Source organism: Paroedura picta, chromosome 5, assembly GCF_049243985.1.
Source record: "Paroedura picta isolate Pp20150507F chromosome 5, Ppicta_v3.0, whole genome shotgun sequence".
Taxonomy (NCBI): domain Eukaryota; kingdom Metazoa; phylum Chordata; class Lepidosauria; order Squamata; family Gekkonidae; genus Paroedura; species Paroedura picta.
Window position 1 is genome coordinate 39,082,615 of NC_135373.1, and position 17,003 is coordinate 39,099,617.

Sequence of the window (17,003 nt, forward strand, 5' to 3'; positions counted from 1 at the left end):
TGAAATTGGGCAAGACCAGGAGTAGTTTAAAGGCTCAGGGGGCCCATAGCACCAGAGCCAGTTTATGGATTTGTAGGGCCCTAGCAGAATACAATTGTGGTGGGAGCAGCCAGACTGGGGGTGGAGGGGCCCCCAACAGTGGAAAGGGGTGTCACTCTAAGTGTCCTTAAAAAGGTAAAAGAGGGGAGGAGAGAGGCTACATCCCTGATCCATGGCAGGGAAGGCACAGGGCGGGGGGCCCTGGTAATGGGGCTAAGCCAATCCTGGACAAGACATTGATCCTGCAAGCATTCCCGGTGAGTTGTTACTATCATAATTACATCTTCACACAGGGCTATTTTCCACTACTAGCATTTTCTTGTCCACATTCCCTCATTGTGGGATCACCAAATGTGAATGTCAGGGAGCACTCAACATTCTTGCAGCTGCCACCCCAGGAAGGTGCACCTGATCCACAAGGATCCAAGCATATTAGGCAAGGATGCTGAATGATGTGGGTGCACAAACCCATTGACTTGCTAGGGTTGACAAGTTGCAGCTGGCTCATGGGGACCCGAGCAAGGGTCTTTCAAGGCAAGTAAGAAGCAGGGGTGGTATGCCATGGCTTTCCTCTGCAGAGTCCTCCTGGGTAGTCTCCCAACCAAGTTCCAACACTGCTTTGTTTCTGAGATCTGATGAGATCAGGCTATAGCATGCTACCTTCCCTCCTGGTTAATGAGGTATCAATGGAGAAATAATATTACCACTTCTGACTCTGTAAATAAGTTAAGGTGTGTTCAAATACCGAGAAATAATACACCTGGAAACATAGTGAAATAAGCACAAGCTATAGCTATAGTTCCTAGTAAAAATCAGGGCCTCTCAGAATTGCCAGCTGAAAGTTGGGAAATACTGGGATGTTTTGGGGATGGAGCCTGAGGAGGATGGAGTTTGGAGAGGAGAGGGACTTCAGTGGATACAATGCCATACACTCTACCTTCCAGAGCTGCCATTTTCTCCAGAAAAATCTATCTATCCATCCCTCCCTCCCTCTCAACAAGCCAACTCAGGGTGATGTACGTCATATCTTTACACCGCCCGTGGCGCCACGGGCGCCATCTTTACACCGCCCGTGGCGCCACGGGCGCCACGGACTAAATAAAGCCGTAAGGGCTGTGTAGGAGGAGTTAGGGCGGGCTCGGTCCGGGATGAGGAAGGGTGCCGATTGGCCCCTTCCTCTTGACGGACCATCGGCCGAGCCAATCGGCATGCGCGAAGCGCGGCTCGCAGTTGCTTCCTTGCTGGCGGGCTGACGCGTCGGAGGCGCGAAGCGCCTCCGACGCATCAGCCCCCCGCCCGCGCAACTGCCGGGGGCTCCCTGCCCGGCGGCTTGGCGCGTCAAGCCGCCGCTCAAAAAGCCGCCTCCGCCCTCAAGCCTCGGTAAAGCCGCCTCGCCGCGGTAAAGCCGCCTCCGCCCTCAAGCCTCTGCTGCCGCCGATCTAGCCCTCGCCTCCGCTCTTAAGCCGCTTCCGCCTCCGCCGATCAAGCCGCCGCCGCCATCAAGCCGCCGCTCAAAATGGCCGCCAGCCTTCACTGTAAAGCCGCCTCCCCCCTCAAGCCTCTGCTGCCGCCGATCTAGCCCTCGCCTCCGCCCTTAAGCCGCCTCCGCCGCCGCCGATCAAGCCGCCGCTAAAACTCGCCGCCAGACACCAAACCCAGCGCCGGGTAAGTAATCTTTTACTCTCCCACTGCCTCCTAGCGCCCATTGTATTTAGGATACAATGGGCTCTTTTACTAGTAAACATATAAGATAATTAAATTAATTAACATTTCTAGAAATTTTAACATTTAAAATTATTTATTTATTTATTTAGATTTCTAAATAAAATTAAATTGAAACAGCATTTTAAGTTAGTATCAACAGCAGTCCTGAGTCCTGGGTTGGGACCATCGTCAGGTATCCTGGAGGTAGGATGGTCAGGGGGCATCTTTACTATGTATCTCTGTCACCTGGAAGTAATCCCTGGAGATCTCCAGCTATCACCTGGAACAGGCATTCTCAACCAGGGTTTTGTGAAACCCTGGGTTTCTTGACAGCGCTGGAAGAGCTTCCCGAATAGGTGGGAGTTAAATCATTGTTATTTTTTTTTAAATTATTAAACATTTATTGAGTGATATAACCATATACGGTTTTGTTGACCAGTCATCGCCCCCCCCCCCCCCCGCCAATGGCTAGTGGTTGGCCTGGAGGGGGTGGGAAGGGGAGCTATGCTTACCAACCATATTCTGGACAATCATACCACTTCTGGGGCTTCTTAAGGCCTGAAGAATATTTCAGGGGTTAAAAGGTAAAGGTAAAGGTATCCCCTGTGCAAGCACCGAGTCATGTCTGACCCTTGGGGTGACGCCCTCTAGCGTTTTCATGGCAGACTCAATACGGGGTGGTTTGCCAGTGCCTTCCCCAGTCATTACCGTTTACCCCCCAGCAAGCTGGGTACTCATTTTACCGACCTCGGAAGGATGGAAGGCTGAGTCAACCTTGAGCCGGCTGCTGGGATCGAACTCCCAACCTCATGGGCAGACAGCTCCAGACAGCATATCGCTGCCTTACCACTCTGTGCCACAAGAGGCTCTACTCAATGGTAAAAAAGTTGACCTGTAGGCTGGCAACTCTATCCTCAGAGGCTAAGAACAGTCTGGGCCACTCTATTTTCTGAAGTTCCAGGTGTATCATAAAATGAAGGAATGGAGTATTACAAAAATTACAAAAAGTCTAAATCTGAGTCTTACTGTGAATGAGAGCCCCCCCCCACACACACACACACATTATGGCTATGCCACGATTAAAACAGTTTATTTGAAATCTAAGTGTATGGAGAGAGAGAGAGAGAGAGAGAGAGAGAGAGAGAGAGACTATATAGATATATAGTGTTGTGCGAGGTAGTCCTGTCAGGTGTGGCAGTCCTGCCAAACATGCTGAGCCCAAAGAAGCCTTCTTCTGTAGCCAGGAAGTGATGTCATGGATAGCAGATGAAACTGGAAGTTACATCACAGCAATAAGAGACTATTAAGCATGGCTAGGTGGCAATTTAGAGCAATGAGAGTTCTCTGGTAGGTATTGTATTCCATACACAGCCTGGACTACAGAAAGCTGTTTGACATTAGGCCCCTTGCAAGAGGCCCAGACGATAACCTGTAGCCAACAGGGGACTGAACATAGAGGTCAAGGTTGATCCAGTCAGAGGGTTGCCAACCTCCAGGTGAGTTCTGGAGGTCTCCTAGAATTACAACTGATGATATGGTGATATTATACAGTCTCCATTGCAGTCCCTCCCTTCCCCTCACTACAGCCTTCCCATGCTCTATGCCCAAAATCTCTGGGACTTTCCCAGCCCATAATTGGTGACCTCACCTAGATGTGTGCTCCCTGGGAGTATGCTGGGGACTTAGATTGGCCACTGAGGACTGGTGCTATGCCCACTGAGGCCCCTAAAAAGGGAAAAGTTCACAAATGCGTTCACCTACTTTCTGTGGCATTTTTGGTGAGGGTTCTGTAAGAATATCTCTTGTGCCAACTCTTGGCATCATCCTAGTGGTGATGAGCTGACAGCAATCCTCACATATTCTGTACTCATTTCCTCCCCTTTTAACCACTCCTTTGCTGGTTGGATCAGGTCTTTAAACTCCCTAGGGTTTTACTACATAAATGGAACCCCGGCCCCTTCTCACTGTCCCATATGCAAATTACGGAGAACATAAAAGCCATTATGTTGGCATAATAAGCCACTGCATGATGTGCAGTTCTCATGTGTGCCTTCTCAACAAGCCTGTGAGGCAGATTCACCTATGTGAAAGCAACTTACTCTACATCCCTGCACATCCCTGATATCTAGCCTATATCGTTGTACTTGAAGTTTAAACCCATTACTGCGCATCCTTTCCTCTGCAGCCAACGGAAACAGCATCCTGCCCTCTTCCAAGTGATAACCTTTCAAATACTTAAAGAGGGCTCTCATGTCCCCTCTCAACCTCCTTTTCTCCAGGCTGAACATTCCCAAGTCCCTCAACCTATCTTCATAGGGCTTGGTCCCTTGGCCCCAAATCATCCTCGTCGCTCTCCTCTGGATTTAGGGCCCAAGAGTTCCTTCCTTACCATTGCTGTACAAAACACTGAGGCTGTCCAGGTGACAAGGATCTTCCTTGGCCTCCCACTGTGGTGGTTCTAGGGAAAGTCCAGATTGCTGGATCAAGTATTTATGCATACATGCATGTGTCCATCTTTGGCCAACCGATAGCAAGTTGTGTAGCAACTCCTGGGATGGTTCCCTTTAAAGCAGGGGTGGCCAAACTGTGGCTCTCCAGATATCCATGGATTACAATTACCATGAGCCCCTGCCAGCATGGCCAATTGTCCGTCTGGAGAACAACAGCCACAAAGAGACATGCTACACGAGACTTGGGAGAGATGTAATAAATACCCACACAGAGTTTGCTTATCAATGAAAGACTTAATTCTTTCCTTGTGGGGCATTTCTCAAATGAAAAGTAACAGCTACTGGGGAAATGAGCTGCCAGCCCCAGTCAACAAAGCAGCCCCTGTGGTGGGATTTCATGTTTGAATTTTAAACTCAAGGGAGAACTCATATATCTCGCCTTTTTCCTAGCTTGGCCCAGAGAACATGGAGGGCCTCATTTTTCAGTCTCAAGTGCCCATCTATAAATTGCCTGTTCCATCGGGTGCCCTTGAGCATAACTGTTTTCAGACTCAAGCCTTAGGGACTGGGCAGGCTAAATATCCCCATAGTAAAGCTCTGTAGGCAATAAGTTGAAGCAAATATGTTTCTCCTGCAATTCCGAATGTTAGGGGTCTGGCTGAAAACAGTCCAGTCTCACCAGCAAGACCTACAAAAATAACATACAAAAAAGGTCAAAGCACTAGGAATCATAGAATCATAGAGTTGGAAGAGACCTCCAGGGTCATCTAGCCCAACCCTCTGCACAATGCAGGACACTCACAACTAAAGAAGAGTACATGAGATGCCTCAATAAAGGGAGAGATGGTCTTCAGTTTGCAAGGCTGTTAATGATAGGATGTTTTGGAGGTTACTAATTCATAGGGTCCCCATAACTTGGAATCAGCTTGATGGCACATAACACAGAGACACAACTTATAAATGAACCAAGTGAGTTCTGACAGGCTGAATTATTCTTGTCAGATTGTGGAAGGAGGGTTGGTAATTGGACGGGAGACCACCAAAGAGTACTAAGGAAGGCCATGGCAAACCATCTCTGTTTCTCACTTGCCTTGAAAACCACTTGCTGGAGTCACCATAAGTCAGCCACAACTGGAAAGCACATACGTATGTAGATGATTGCATGGGAGTAAAATTAACTCGTGAGTGCAAAAGCTTTAATAGAGTAACTTACAATGAAGTTGTTAACTTTATTTGGTGCTGCTCCCCTTCCCCAACATTGAAAAAGACTTGAGAAGAGATCCATTTCGGCTATATCAAAAGTGGTCAGTGTTGCAGTTCAGCATTAAATTGTCCATACATGATTCCATCTTGGAATGGATTTTGTTTTTCTTATGCAACAAAATATTGATACTTGAGAGTAACTAAATTCAAAGGAGACACACAGCATGTCCATAAATGCATGCAAATTGAGACTGGGTCATAGAAAGCCTATATAATACATGGTATGTTAACCATGGGCTGGCTGGGAGTCTATGGTCAAGACAAAAGGGAGGGGCAACGAAAAAGACAAGGGTTTTCATCAGTTCATTCAGAACTAGCTAACTTTTGGTTTTATATCTTTTTCTTCTGCTTCATCATCACTGTCATCAACTTGCTGGATGACCAAGTCAGTTGACCCGTCCTCAACAATCTCGATGTCTGACTTATTGTCTTCCCCATAATTCCAGCTTGATTCCTTGTCTTCTTCCAGTGGAAATTCAGGGGGTGGTTCCGTGTCCAGGTCAATCCGGATGCTGTCAATGCCTGCTTCCGACAGACATTCATTGCAAAGTCTGTACCGCCTCGTCCCTTCCTGAACCACCTGTCCAGTCATTTCAGTCACGTGACGTTTGCATTTTCGGCAGATGGGTTTGCAAGCTTGGTGGATCTGCAAAGGTTGAAAGAGTTATCCTTGATCACGGCTCTAAGGCAAAACATCAAAACACTTTTGTTGCATGTAACAGTAATCTCAATAGCAAGATACTTGAAACTCTACTCAGCTCGGTTCGATGAAAAGAAAAATTAAGTGGTCTGAGAAAGAAGGAAGCCCCTTTCGTTAGAAGAATTACTTTGAGATGGTCGTCCACAATGGGTTCATCAAAAACAAAGATGGGTACTAGACCTCCGAAGAAGTTCTTGTATATTTCAACAGCGCCTAAGGGGTTGGATAAACAGGATCCTTGATTCAAATCTAATATCTGCCTCAAACTCTGTAGATCAGAAGTATGCAAATTACCAGCTTGAGCACTCCAAGTTGGATGCCATCCCTTTTCTCCAAACTTTGCAGTTCTTAATGCCACTCACCCCGAACTAGTCGAACAATTTAGGGGAAACGTCACTTTGCTAACCGGTGCTCCCGACAAGCAGCCTGGAGCTTGGATGAAAAGAACGAGTGCTAAATGTGGCTCATGGGCTATAACCTGTTCACCTGTATATCACTCCCAGCCTCATTCTCCTGCATCTGCAATCTGGGGATATATAAATGCAGACCTACCTTACCAGGTGGTTGTAGGGATTGCAACAAGATGCACTTGAAGCATATTGAAAAGTAATGTCATTAAATCTGAGTACATTACTGAATAGTAAACACACAAATTAAATAGGAGCAGTTAAGATGTTTGCTTCTCAGCCTATCAGTGTTCCTGGATTTAATCTTCAATATTGATTGTGTCAATAACTCATAAAAGCAACTATTGTGATATACACTAGACAAGCATAAAGCATTAATTGCTAAATGAAGCAATTCACTGAGTAGTTAACTACATAAATACACGTTCTTTAGATCAGTTTAAACAGGCATCATTCATAATAGAAATGGAATGATCTTTTACGGTATGGGGTAATTTTGATTGTGACATTGTGTCTATATTAGTAGGTATTTTATTTTTTAAAAATAGATTCAGGACATAATAAGAGCCTGCTGGATCAGAGCAGTGGTCCATTTAGCTCAGCATCCTGTTTACTGTGTGATTGGCTACTGCCAACCAGTTACTCGGGAGGGCCAGCAACAGGATGTGGAAGCCAAGCTCCCCTGATATGGCTTCCTGGCACTGGGATTCAGAGGCTGACTGCCTCTGAATGTGGAGGTTCCCTTTAGTTAGTAGTAGTAGTCACTAATGGGCTGTTAATTTATCTAATCTCCTTTTAAAGTCACCTGTGCTTGCGGCCATCACTACATCCTCTGGCAGCGAATTCCAAATTGTAAGCATCCAATGAGTAAATAAGTAAAATAAGAATGTAAGAAGAACCATGCTGCATTAGACCAAAGAACCAGGAAGCAGACAAACTAGGAATCAGAAGACCCCTGTTCAGCTATGGATAGCCTTGCTCTCTTTCAGGATAAGCTACATCAAAGGGTTCTGGTTGAGATAAATGAAAGAGGGAAAAACCCTGATATCCTTGATGGAAGGGTAGGATAAAAGAATTTTAATAAATAAACTTTGATTTTAGTATAAGCTGTCATTGCTTAGCATTTGTGATGCTCTAAACTAGAAATCCAGCAAAAATAATAATATAGGACAATGATCCAGTCGAAGTTAAATAAAGCTCTGCTTATTTCAAGTTTTTGCTTCTGATTAAATCCCCCACTGAACCCAAAAGGCTTAACTTAAAATGCCTGCATTTTATTAACATTTACTTGAGCATTAGTTCAAGGCTCTTTGGGAAACTGATCTATAGGGTTGCCAGGTTTGGCTTGGGCCGAATTTAGGAAGGAGAAGGACTTCAACAGGGTATAATATCATAGAGTCCACTTTCCAGGGCGGCCATTTTCTCCAGGGGAACTGATCTCTGTCTTTTGGAGATCTCCAGCCAGCATCTGGAGGCTGTGGCAACCCAACTGAGCTGCCCAGAAGCTTTGTGGCAGTTTCAAGTTAAGTTTCCTGACTGAGGTAACTGTGAATGTTTCTGAGCATCATACTTGCTTATTCCGGGCGAAGAGGGCTGCAGCTGAATGAGCGCGTTTGAAAATACATACTGTCCGGAAGTGGCTGCTTAAGTGGTCCAGCCTGCTGAACCGCTTTCCACAAGCTTCGCAGGGGTAAGGCCGTTCTCCCGTGTGGCAGCGGAGGTGGCGCTTCAGGTCTGCTTTCCGTTTCACCACATGAGTGCAAAAGGGGCACTTGAATCTCATCCTGGGCAGATCATCTGTTTGGAACGAGAGGTCCTGTTAAAATGGGGCAAAACAGTGACTTCTCTGTATATAAACAGGGACGGACCAGGCCGGCATACTCAATGCTAAAGCAAAAACACAAACCGTTATACAACTAGAATGAATTCTGCAGGTTAAGACAAATGTGTAAATGCTTATTCCGCATATTCTGCTTCTGCTGCTTGTAGCAAATTCCCCAAAAAACCATTAACACGGATGTCCTGCTCACAGGACCCCCCTGCATGGGACTTTGAAGCCCCCCTGCAGGCCTTACAGATGATTTGTCCTTGGGGGCAGCTGGAAAGCCTGCACACAGTTTTTACTGCATTCAGTGGTTGCATACTGAAGTTGTGGAATGCACACAGTCTCACAATCTCACTACAGGTGTGTGTCTCTACTAGGGCTGCCAGCTCTGGGTTGGGAAATTCCTGGAAAGTAGGGTAACGTATCCTAGGGAGGCACCTCAGCAATGACTATGCCATGTGCCACCAGGCTTTGACTGGGGATAGTGATATAACATTTATCGCCCCTCCCACCCATCGAAGATGCCCCCCTGACTGTAGACTGGCTCCGGAAAAACAGAAGGCTATTTATACCGGGATCTCTGACATCCAAATCGTTTATTATGCTAACTGGTTTTAGAAATTTTTATTTAAATCTTTTTTTAACCAACTTTATTGTATTACTAGGGGCAAAGCCCATTGCTTTCAGGAAAACAATGGGTGCTAGATTAGAGTTGGTGGTGGAAGAACTCTGCGGATGGCCTCTCCCTCCCCCTATGACATGGAATTGCTGCAGGCAGCTGTTAGGGAACTCACCGGCAGGGGCAGCTCTCATGCAGCAGGGATCTGCAGACTCTGAGCCTCAGAGGCAAGTGGAAGGAGGAGGGGGTGGTCAGAGGTGGGGGACGGAAGGCGATTGGCTGGCCACTGGACAGACAGGCAAGCTGGTTGGAGGAGGAGGCATTTAGCGGCGGGACAGCTACCCTGAGTGGGTGTTGAGCATTGAGTGACACTTAAGCCATGAGACACGCTTCTCCTCCAAGCCCTTACCATAAATATATTGTTTGGAACAGATTTATATGTTTTAATGTACACTGTCCTGAGCCAGTTTGCTGGGAGGGTGGTACAGAAATATCATCATCATCCACCTTCCAAAGCAGCAATTTTTTTTCCAGGGGGACTGGTTTCTGTAGCCTGGAGATCATTGTAATTCCAGGAATCTCCAGCCACCACCTGGAGGATGGTAACCCTAGCCTCTACCGTGAGTTCCCAGTGCATTTCAGAGACCTTAGGGCAAGGAAGGGTCTGTTTCCTTTGGTGTTGGCTTTACAAAAACAGACACTCCTGCTAGTGCTAACACCTTTTGCAAAAGCATAACTGGCAATAAAGCCCACAAGCCTTCTCACTTAAGTCTTTTGACACCACATGAGCATAGTGTAGGACTGCCAACTCTAAGTTAGGAAATTCCTAGAAATTTGTGGTTGAAGCTCAGGGAGGGGGGACCTCAGGGGAATCTAATGCCATAGACTCCAACCAGTTTCTTCAAGGACAATGATCTCTGTAATCTGTTGATCAGTTATAGTTTCAAGTGAACTTCAGGCCCCTCCTGGAGGTTGGCAACTCAAGAAAAGGGGCAGGGCAGTGTCTGCCCAGAACTCTGGAGGCTAATGAATGAGGCAGAGCCTCAAGTAGCTTCCTCTCTGTCACTGTAGGCACCACTGGGGAAGACAGAAACAACTCAAGACTAAATCACAATACAAATTCCTTGTATCTCTCCCCCAACATGTCTGCCATGGATCCAAGCAATGGGTGTGGTCTTACGTTCCATGTCTGGAATTTAATTCCCAAGCGAGCATTTTCAGAATTTGGATCAGGAGACACCATAAGCATTCCCTGCCATGTTATCCCCACTTGAAAGTGCCCTAGAGAGCAACTATTTTCCATCAGGGAACAAATATCGAATTTGGGGAAAATATTGTTTTGTATAGAAGGTTATCGATTTGTATTGGGGAAACTCACATGTACTGATGGGTTAAAAGTAAGTTCTCCCAAAACAGTGGCTTTGTGGGGCTGTGTCAGGCTCAAAATGTGGGGCAAGGTTGCAAACCCAGCACTGGAAACCAGCTGGAGCTTTTGGGGGGGGGGCAGGAACATAGACATTGGCATGGCTCCAATGTCACTTCTGGCACAAACCAAAAAGTGGTGTCATCTTATCAGGGCAATGCTCTTGGATTGACTGGAATTCTATCATTTTACCCAAGTGAGAGACCTGGCAGCCTTTAGCTGGGGAAAGGCTTAACCTTCACCCCATGATTGCAATCTAAACAGGGCCCACATGTGCCTAGAGCATACCTGTTAGCAGCTCCTTTAGCAAACAGTAGGGGCCTCACCATCAAGCAAATCCACCTCATGCTGCTGCTTCCAGCAAAAGCCGCATGCAAGTGGAAACAACAGAACCCAACCCATTTCCAGTTATTTTTTATGGTACAGAAAACTGGGAGAAAAAGGGGCCAGGGACAACCAATGCAAATAATGGCTGGATAGGAAGCCCAATTAGAGGGTCACTGAGTTACTTCATCCATGCATTCAAATGTGGCCTGGAACGAATCCACATCACCCTCTGGGCCAAGATTAATCAACTGAAATAGTGGCAGTCATGTCGCTGGGTCATTCTATCTTGGGGCAGAGGTATAGGCAGATTCCAAGTTGTGGTGTAAATCCCTGAGAAAAGAGGTTTATCCTTCCTGTTGTTACTGCACTATATCTTGGAGAACCTTCCCTTGATGCTTCACAAACCACTTGCCAACTGGGCCAATTCCATCATGGGCCATGAGGTTGGCTAAATTGTTTGGGCAGTACCTGCTCATTGTTCAGAGGAGAGCCAGTCGTTGCTGTTGAGTCAGTAGGGTAAGGAAGGGCAGATTATCAACAAGCATGGTTCACAGTGTCTACATTCTCCACCGGTTTGCCAGGTCCTGGGCCACAGCCAGGATCCAAAATGAATGCAGAGTTAATAAGCACCTCACTCCACTTCTTCACCCCAGCCCTACTCTCTTCTGAGCTAATGTGTCCTCCTTAGTATCCTTGCTCAATCCTTGTAAAGGTTTTCACCATCCCAGTAACTACCCTCTACCCAGAAACCCTAGAGGGCATGGCTATTCCCATGAGAGACCGATGGCTGCCTTGTAACAACCTCCTCCAGCCATTCCCCTATCCTCCCAAAATGGTAATGCCATCAGACAAAAGACTATCAGACCCTTAAAGGGCCAGCCACCATTGATCAGCTGGCTCAGGTGTGGTTTCCTTAGTGTAAGTGTTTCTGACCCACCAGACTTGGTGGGTGCTGTCTTTGGTGCCAGGCAGTGCCCTGGATGATAAATGAAAGCATTTCAATTGGCACTGTCCCCCTCCAACAGAAGACAAAGTTAATAAACAGAACACAAAGGCAGCTGTTCCCATATTATAGCCAGGGGGAAGCAGGCTGGCAGCAGGGGGATTTGGGGGTGTGGTTGGGAGCTCCCCAATATGCTGACATCATACAGAAATAACATCAGCTATCAGAGCTCTGACTTTTGGGCAAAACTCTACGGTAGTGAAACAAGAGTGGACACTGCCTCACACCCACTTCTTCCTACCTGAAACTTGCAGGGCCAGCATTTGTAGCTTTGCACAAACACCATGTGCTGTCATTTCATGCATCTGCTCCCTCCCACAAAGCCTGCAGAGCCAGTTGCCAACACTGCAAGTTTTTTTTCAGGGGGGAACTTGTGCACATGACAGCAGCAGGTGGAGCCACAAATGCTGGCTCTGTGAGTTTTTTGGGGGGAGCAGATTTGTGTGACAGTGTTGGGTTGTGGCTCTGTGAGTTTCATGTGGAGGGGGGAGATGATGCCTGCACCAGTGACAGGAAGAGCTGCAAACACTGGCTCCACAAATTTAGAGGGTTTAGAGGGATTCCTCTGCTTTTTTAAACCCCTAAAACAGGTGGGGAGGTGCCAAACCAGGGGTTCCTCTGGCCCTTATTTAAAGTAAACCCATTTTTTTACAATTGTAATAACCACATAGACATTTAAATATTATGCAAGTAAGTGTGACACACTGAAGGTAGTACCGCAAATTTATATGCCAATAAAACATTTATAGAGGGGAGCAAGAAGCATAAATAGACTCCAAAGACACTTCATGCATTTTGTTCTTCAACAGTGAGGTATATCTGTTTTCAGAAGTCTTCCTTTTTTAATTTGTGCAAGAAGGAGCTTACAGCCCATCTCCCACAATCACTGCAGCTCCATCAAGAGCCAGTAACAACAATGAAATTGGGAAGAAGCTTCCAACAGAATATAATTTTTGGAAAAGAAAGCACAAAATTGAGGATGTAAGTACAAATTCTGTCCATTTTAAGACTTGGGTATTATTTCCTTGATTTAGAAAATGCATATGCTGTCCCTCCAAAGACCTGCTTGTATGTCTCCAAAGGCTGTAAGGATTACGGAAGGACTTGGTGCAACAAATTGCACCCCCGTAGTGTGTTGTTCATGAGGGCCCCAACAAAGGATTTTCCAGATGAGCAACAGGAAGCTGGGAGGGAAAAGATGGGGAACGCTCAGGGCTGTTGTGAACTACCATGAGTACCTAGACAAAGATTCCACCCACACACACACTGGTATGACCCTGATCAAAACCAAATATCATAACAAAATTAATCACTTGGCTTGGTATAACTTTGAATCTATAGCAGGGATTCCCAACCAGGGTACCAATGGATGCTGGGGTTAATGTGAGAGCTCCCCAGGGGTTACGGGGCCTTTCCCAGAAGTTCAGATGGCCGCTGACATCACTAGACATCCCTGGAGCCCACTTCCCCTGTTGCTCTACAGACCTAGTCTCTTTCTCCACAATGAAAACTGGAAATGATTGATTGATTGGCTGGCTCCTGCATCTTACTTCTGCACCCACTTCTCTACAGGGGCATGTCACCACTTCCAGGTTCCCCAAAAGGCTGGAAAATATTTCAGGCCTTCCTCCATGGTCAAAAGGGCTGATCTATAGTAATAAAAGAAACAGCCTGCCTATTTCTCTGTCTACTATTTGTGGCAGGCATTACTCATCATAGAATAAAAATCTCAAAATTGGCCAGCAGCTTCAGGATGGTTGTGGGAGATCCAGAGCTAAAAATTAGAATGGGAATATCATGGCCCAGATTATCTTAAAACGAGCCATGCTATTTGCAATGAAAGCTAGAGGTCTCTGAGTCCAGCATAACACATCAGAAAAATAACTCTACTGGCCACCAATCCCAGAATGATGACAGGAGTTGCATTCTCAGAACTGAACGTAAACACCTTGAAGCAGGTTATCTTCATGACAGGCGATATGCTGGGCACATTTGCTTCAGTCTCACAGAAAAGCGGAGTCTAGCCGATAGACTAGATGACCCAGGAGGTCCCTTCCAACTCCATGATTCTATGAATGCTTTTTCCTGAGTCAAGGCTTCCCTGCACCCCTAGTGGCTGCAACCAGAACTGCACTAAAATAAAATTAACGGGAAGGCATTTGAAACCGCATGAGGGTCCCTAATTGCCATGGGCTCTTAGGATTTTGTCACCCAACTCCTCCCCCCCTCCAGTGACCTGGGGATGCACTGATTCACCAAGTCCTTCCATAAGGCCTTCTGCACAATCCAAACCATTGGGACCATAAAACTATATTGTGTGCCCAGTGGAAGGACAAGCTAAGAAGGTTCTGGGTATTTTTAGTGCACATAATACTTAGGCTATGAGAGCCATCATTATTGGTAGTTATTTTTAATAATATAATACAAGAACCACCCGACAGTGAAAAACAGGCCTGCACTACAGGCATAGCCTTACCGTCGGCCCAGCTCCCCATTACGCCCAAAACCGAGTGCATGCTGGGATACTGCTCGTCCCCCTTGGGTGATTTCAGCTTGCCAGCAGAATGGGGGGATTCGTGCTCTTGCTGCGACATCTTCAAGCCTCTTGGGAGGGTGTCAGATCCCTGACTGTACTGGTAGCCGCTGTGACCAGAATCCCCTTCCGAATCAATCTGGACATCCTCTTCTGAAGTAGGCGCGTGGCTTGCAGGCTCTGAAGTGCACTCTTCCAGCTTGCTCGATTTATAGTGAGGGATGTCCGCAGGCTGCAGCAATCCTATGTGCTTGCTGCTTTTCTTCATGGAATCTTGCCATTGCTCCTGCTTGGACAGCTGCTGGGCATTGCGCTGAGCAGATGGGTAATAGCTGAAGCTGCTCCACGAATTCCCACTGACTATACATGTCCCTTGATCTGGGCTTAAGTGCACGTGGGGTGGGCTGCTCTCCACTTTCCACCCAGCCCCATAGAGGCACAAACGTTCCACCCCGTTTGAGTTCACCTCCTTGTCTGACAGGCTGAAATAGCGATCCTTTTCCTTCTCGCTGATGTCCAAGGAAGATTTGATGAACGTCTTACAAACGCTAATCACGTCGGTCATTTGCAGGTAGCTGGCCGCTGACATGACCTCGATGACGTTCTGCCCGGTAAGGGAGAGTTTGCCCGAATACACAAAATCCAGGATAACAGAAAATGTTTCAGGAGAAAAGGCCTGAAAGGTGGCCGTTGTAGGTTGGCTGGCTTCTTTAGAACACTGGGAAAGGAGCATTTTGAAGTAGCCGCTGCTGGCAAAAAGCACATTCCGATGGGCTTTGAAGACTTTCCCCTCGACCAGAATGCTGCAGTCACAGAACAGGTCCTGCCTGCGCTGCTCATTTAACTGCTGCAGGAGGTGGAACTGATGGGAAGAAATCTCCATGCTCAAACTGGGTGGAAGTCCTCTAGAAAAAGAGAACAAATTGTCTCCATTTTCTGCATACAAACTCCAACAGGAAGATTTGGAGGGGAGGCGGGGAGCATTTAATGTTAAAAAAAAAATAAGGCTGCGATCCTAACACTCTCTTGGGAATAAGAGTGACCAAGTGGGCCTTACTTCTCAGTAGACCTTAGGATTGCTCCCTAAAGCACTGGGGGCAGTCTGCAATTTCAAACATGCTAAGATAGAAGGAAAGGCCGCATGAACTGTGAAGACACTTGAAGTCTTTCCCAGTTTTATTGGGGGGGGGGGTTGTTTTAAATTTTAATGCAGTGGGGAAGGGGCTGGAGCAGAATCCAAATTAGATTCCAGCAGCAGCATGTAGCAGAAAGGATGCTTAACCTCTTCCTGGCAAAGACATTTTCCTGATCAATAACCCCTCCAACTGAAAAGATACACAAACCAACTTTCTTTCCTCCTATGCAGGGGAAAACAGGTACACCTGTGGGAGTGCTTTTGATAAAAACAAGGCACTAGGCAAGAGTTAAGCTCCCAGCCAGCTAAGTTAAATTAAGAAGAACAAGAGAGTCACTTAAAGTGTCTCCCTTGCCATCTGAATCCCCTTGAAATGCATGAGAATTACTTTCATACAAGTTGAATCTGGCCTGCAAGAAGGCAGGCAACATGGGTGGGTGGCTTAACACATCACAGCTTTGTACACTCATGGCAAGCCTGCTTTATGACTGGGGGTGTGCAAAAGGACCCCAGAAAGCACTGCCACTCCTGCCACTAAGGAGCAGAGCATTGCTGGAAGAAAGGAAGCAACTCAACTCATTGGTGGACCCTTCCCAAGAGGTGAATCAAGCACCATGGGTGGTCAGGTGAGGTAGCTGCCCCTGAGTCCAGAAACAAGAAGTTTGTATCAATAGCGTCATGAAAACTCATGTCTCTGGTTGCTTCCACAAGTAACACATTTCCATGTAACTCTCATTGCTCTTGGAAATAAGAGGTATTCACGGGGATGATGGGATGTCTATGGCAGGTTTTCCCTCCCTTAACTTAGCTCTGCATGGCCATCATTCTCCCTCCCTGCCCCATTCCACTGAAGGGCTTTTAAAAAAATCCGCAATTGCTAGGCAGATATAATGCACTAAAAACTGTAATAACATTTTGCTACAATTTATTTGCGCCTCTGAATTACAAACTTCTAAGTTTAAAGAATAAGTCTCAAGGCTAGGTGACCAGTTTGCAAAGTGGCTTTGAGAACTATTTCCCCAAAAAGGTCTTATCAGATCAAGTTTGGAAAAGGCTGTGTGGCAAAAAGGGCTAGAGTCATTTTTAGAAAATGAAAGCTGGGAATTCAGAGTAATAGAGGAAAGCAAAAAACCTGCCATAATCGTATTGCTACAGCACCTCAGCAACCACTGGAGGTTATTTTTAAGCCCTCTAGTGGTGAAAGGGGGTGTGAGATAGCAGTAGGGTGGTGGGACTTATACAAGGTAAATTGTGCCAGTGTGCACAAGTTGTGGGAACTGTGCACCGACCCATCCACCAGGTGTGCAAAAAGGCTTTGAGAACAATCCCCCCCCCCCCAAAAAAAAAAAGTCTTATCAAACCAAGTTTGGGAAAGATTGCATCAAAGTAAGAGAAAACCTGGCAAGTGGACGATTAGGGGGCAACACCATGCAAATATTCCAAAAGAATCTTGCTCCAGTATGGTTGCCAAACCAGAGCATAACCTCTTGGTGGAAACCTAATAAGATCTGCCCACTTCAAACCCTGTGGTTGTAAATGCAGCCGATTTAAATGCCAAGGTTTTTGAGGCCCTGA

At 46.5% G+C, this 17,003-nt stretch overlaps 1 protein-coding gene and 1 long non-coding RNA gene across 2 annotated transcripts in view; one reads left to right on the plus strand and one right to left on the minus strand.

Moving 5' to 3' along the window:
- Positions 1-6,829, plus strand: LOC143837493 (uncharacterized). The gene is made up of 2 exons (XR_013230989.1): positions 1-296; positions 5,843-6,829. It is a non-coding gene; the product is annotated as an uncharacterized LOC143837493 (long non-coding RNA).
- The window catches only part of ZBTB8A (zinc finger and BTB domain containing 8A), a 13,055-nt gene continuing 1,424 nt past the window's right edge, over positions 5,373-17,003 (minus strand). The window contains exons 2-4 of the mRNA XM_077337382.1: positions 14,237-15,198; positions 8,191-8,360; positions 5,373-6,102 (exon numbers count right to left, since the gene is read on the minus strand). Coding sequence (XP_077193497.1) covers positions 5,770-6,102; positions 8,191-8,360; positions 14,237-15,176 — 1,443 coding nt within the window. The 5' untranslated portion in view covers positions 15,177-15,198 and the 3' untranslated portion in view covers positions 5,373-5,769. The remainder of the gene's footprint in view (positions 6,103-8,190; positions 8,361-14,236; positions 15,199-17,003) is intronic.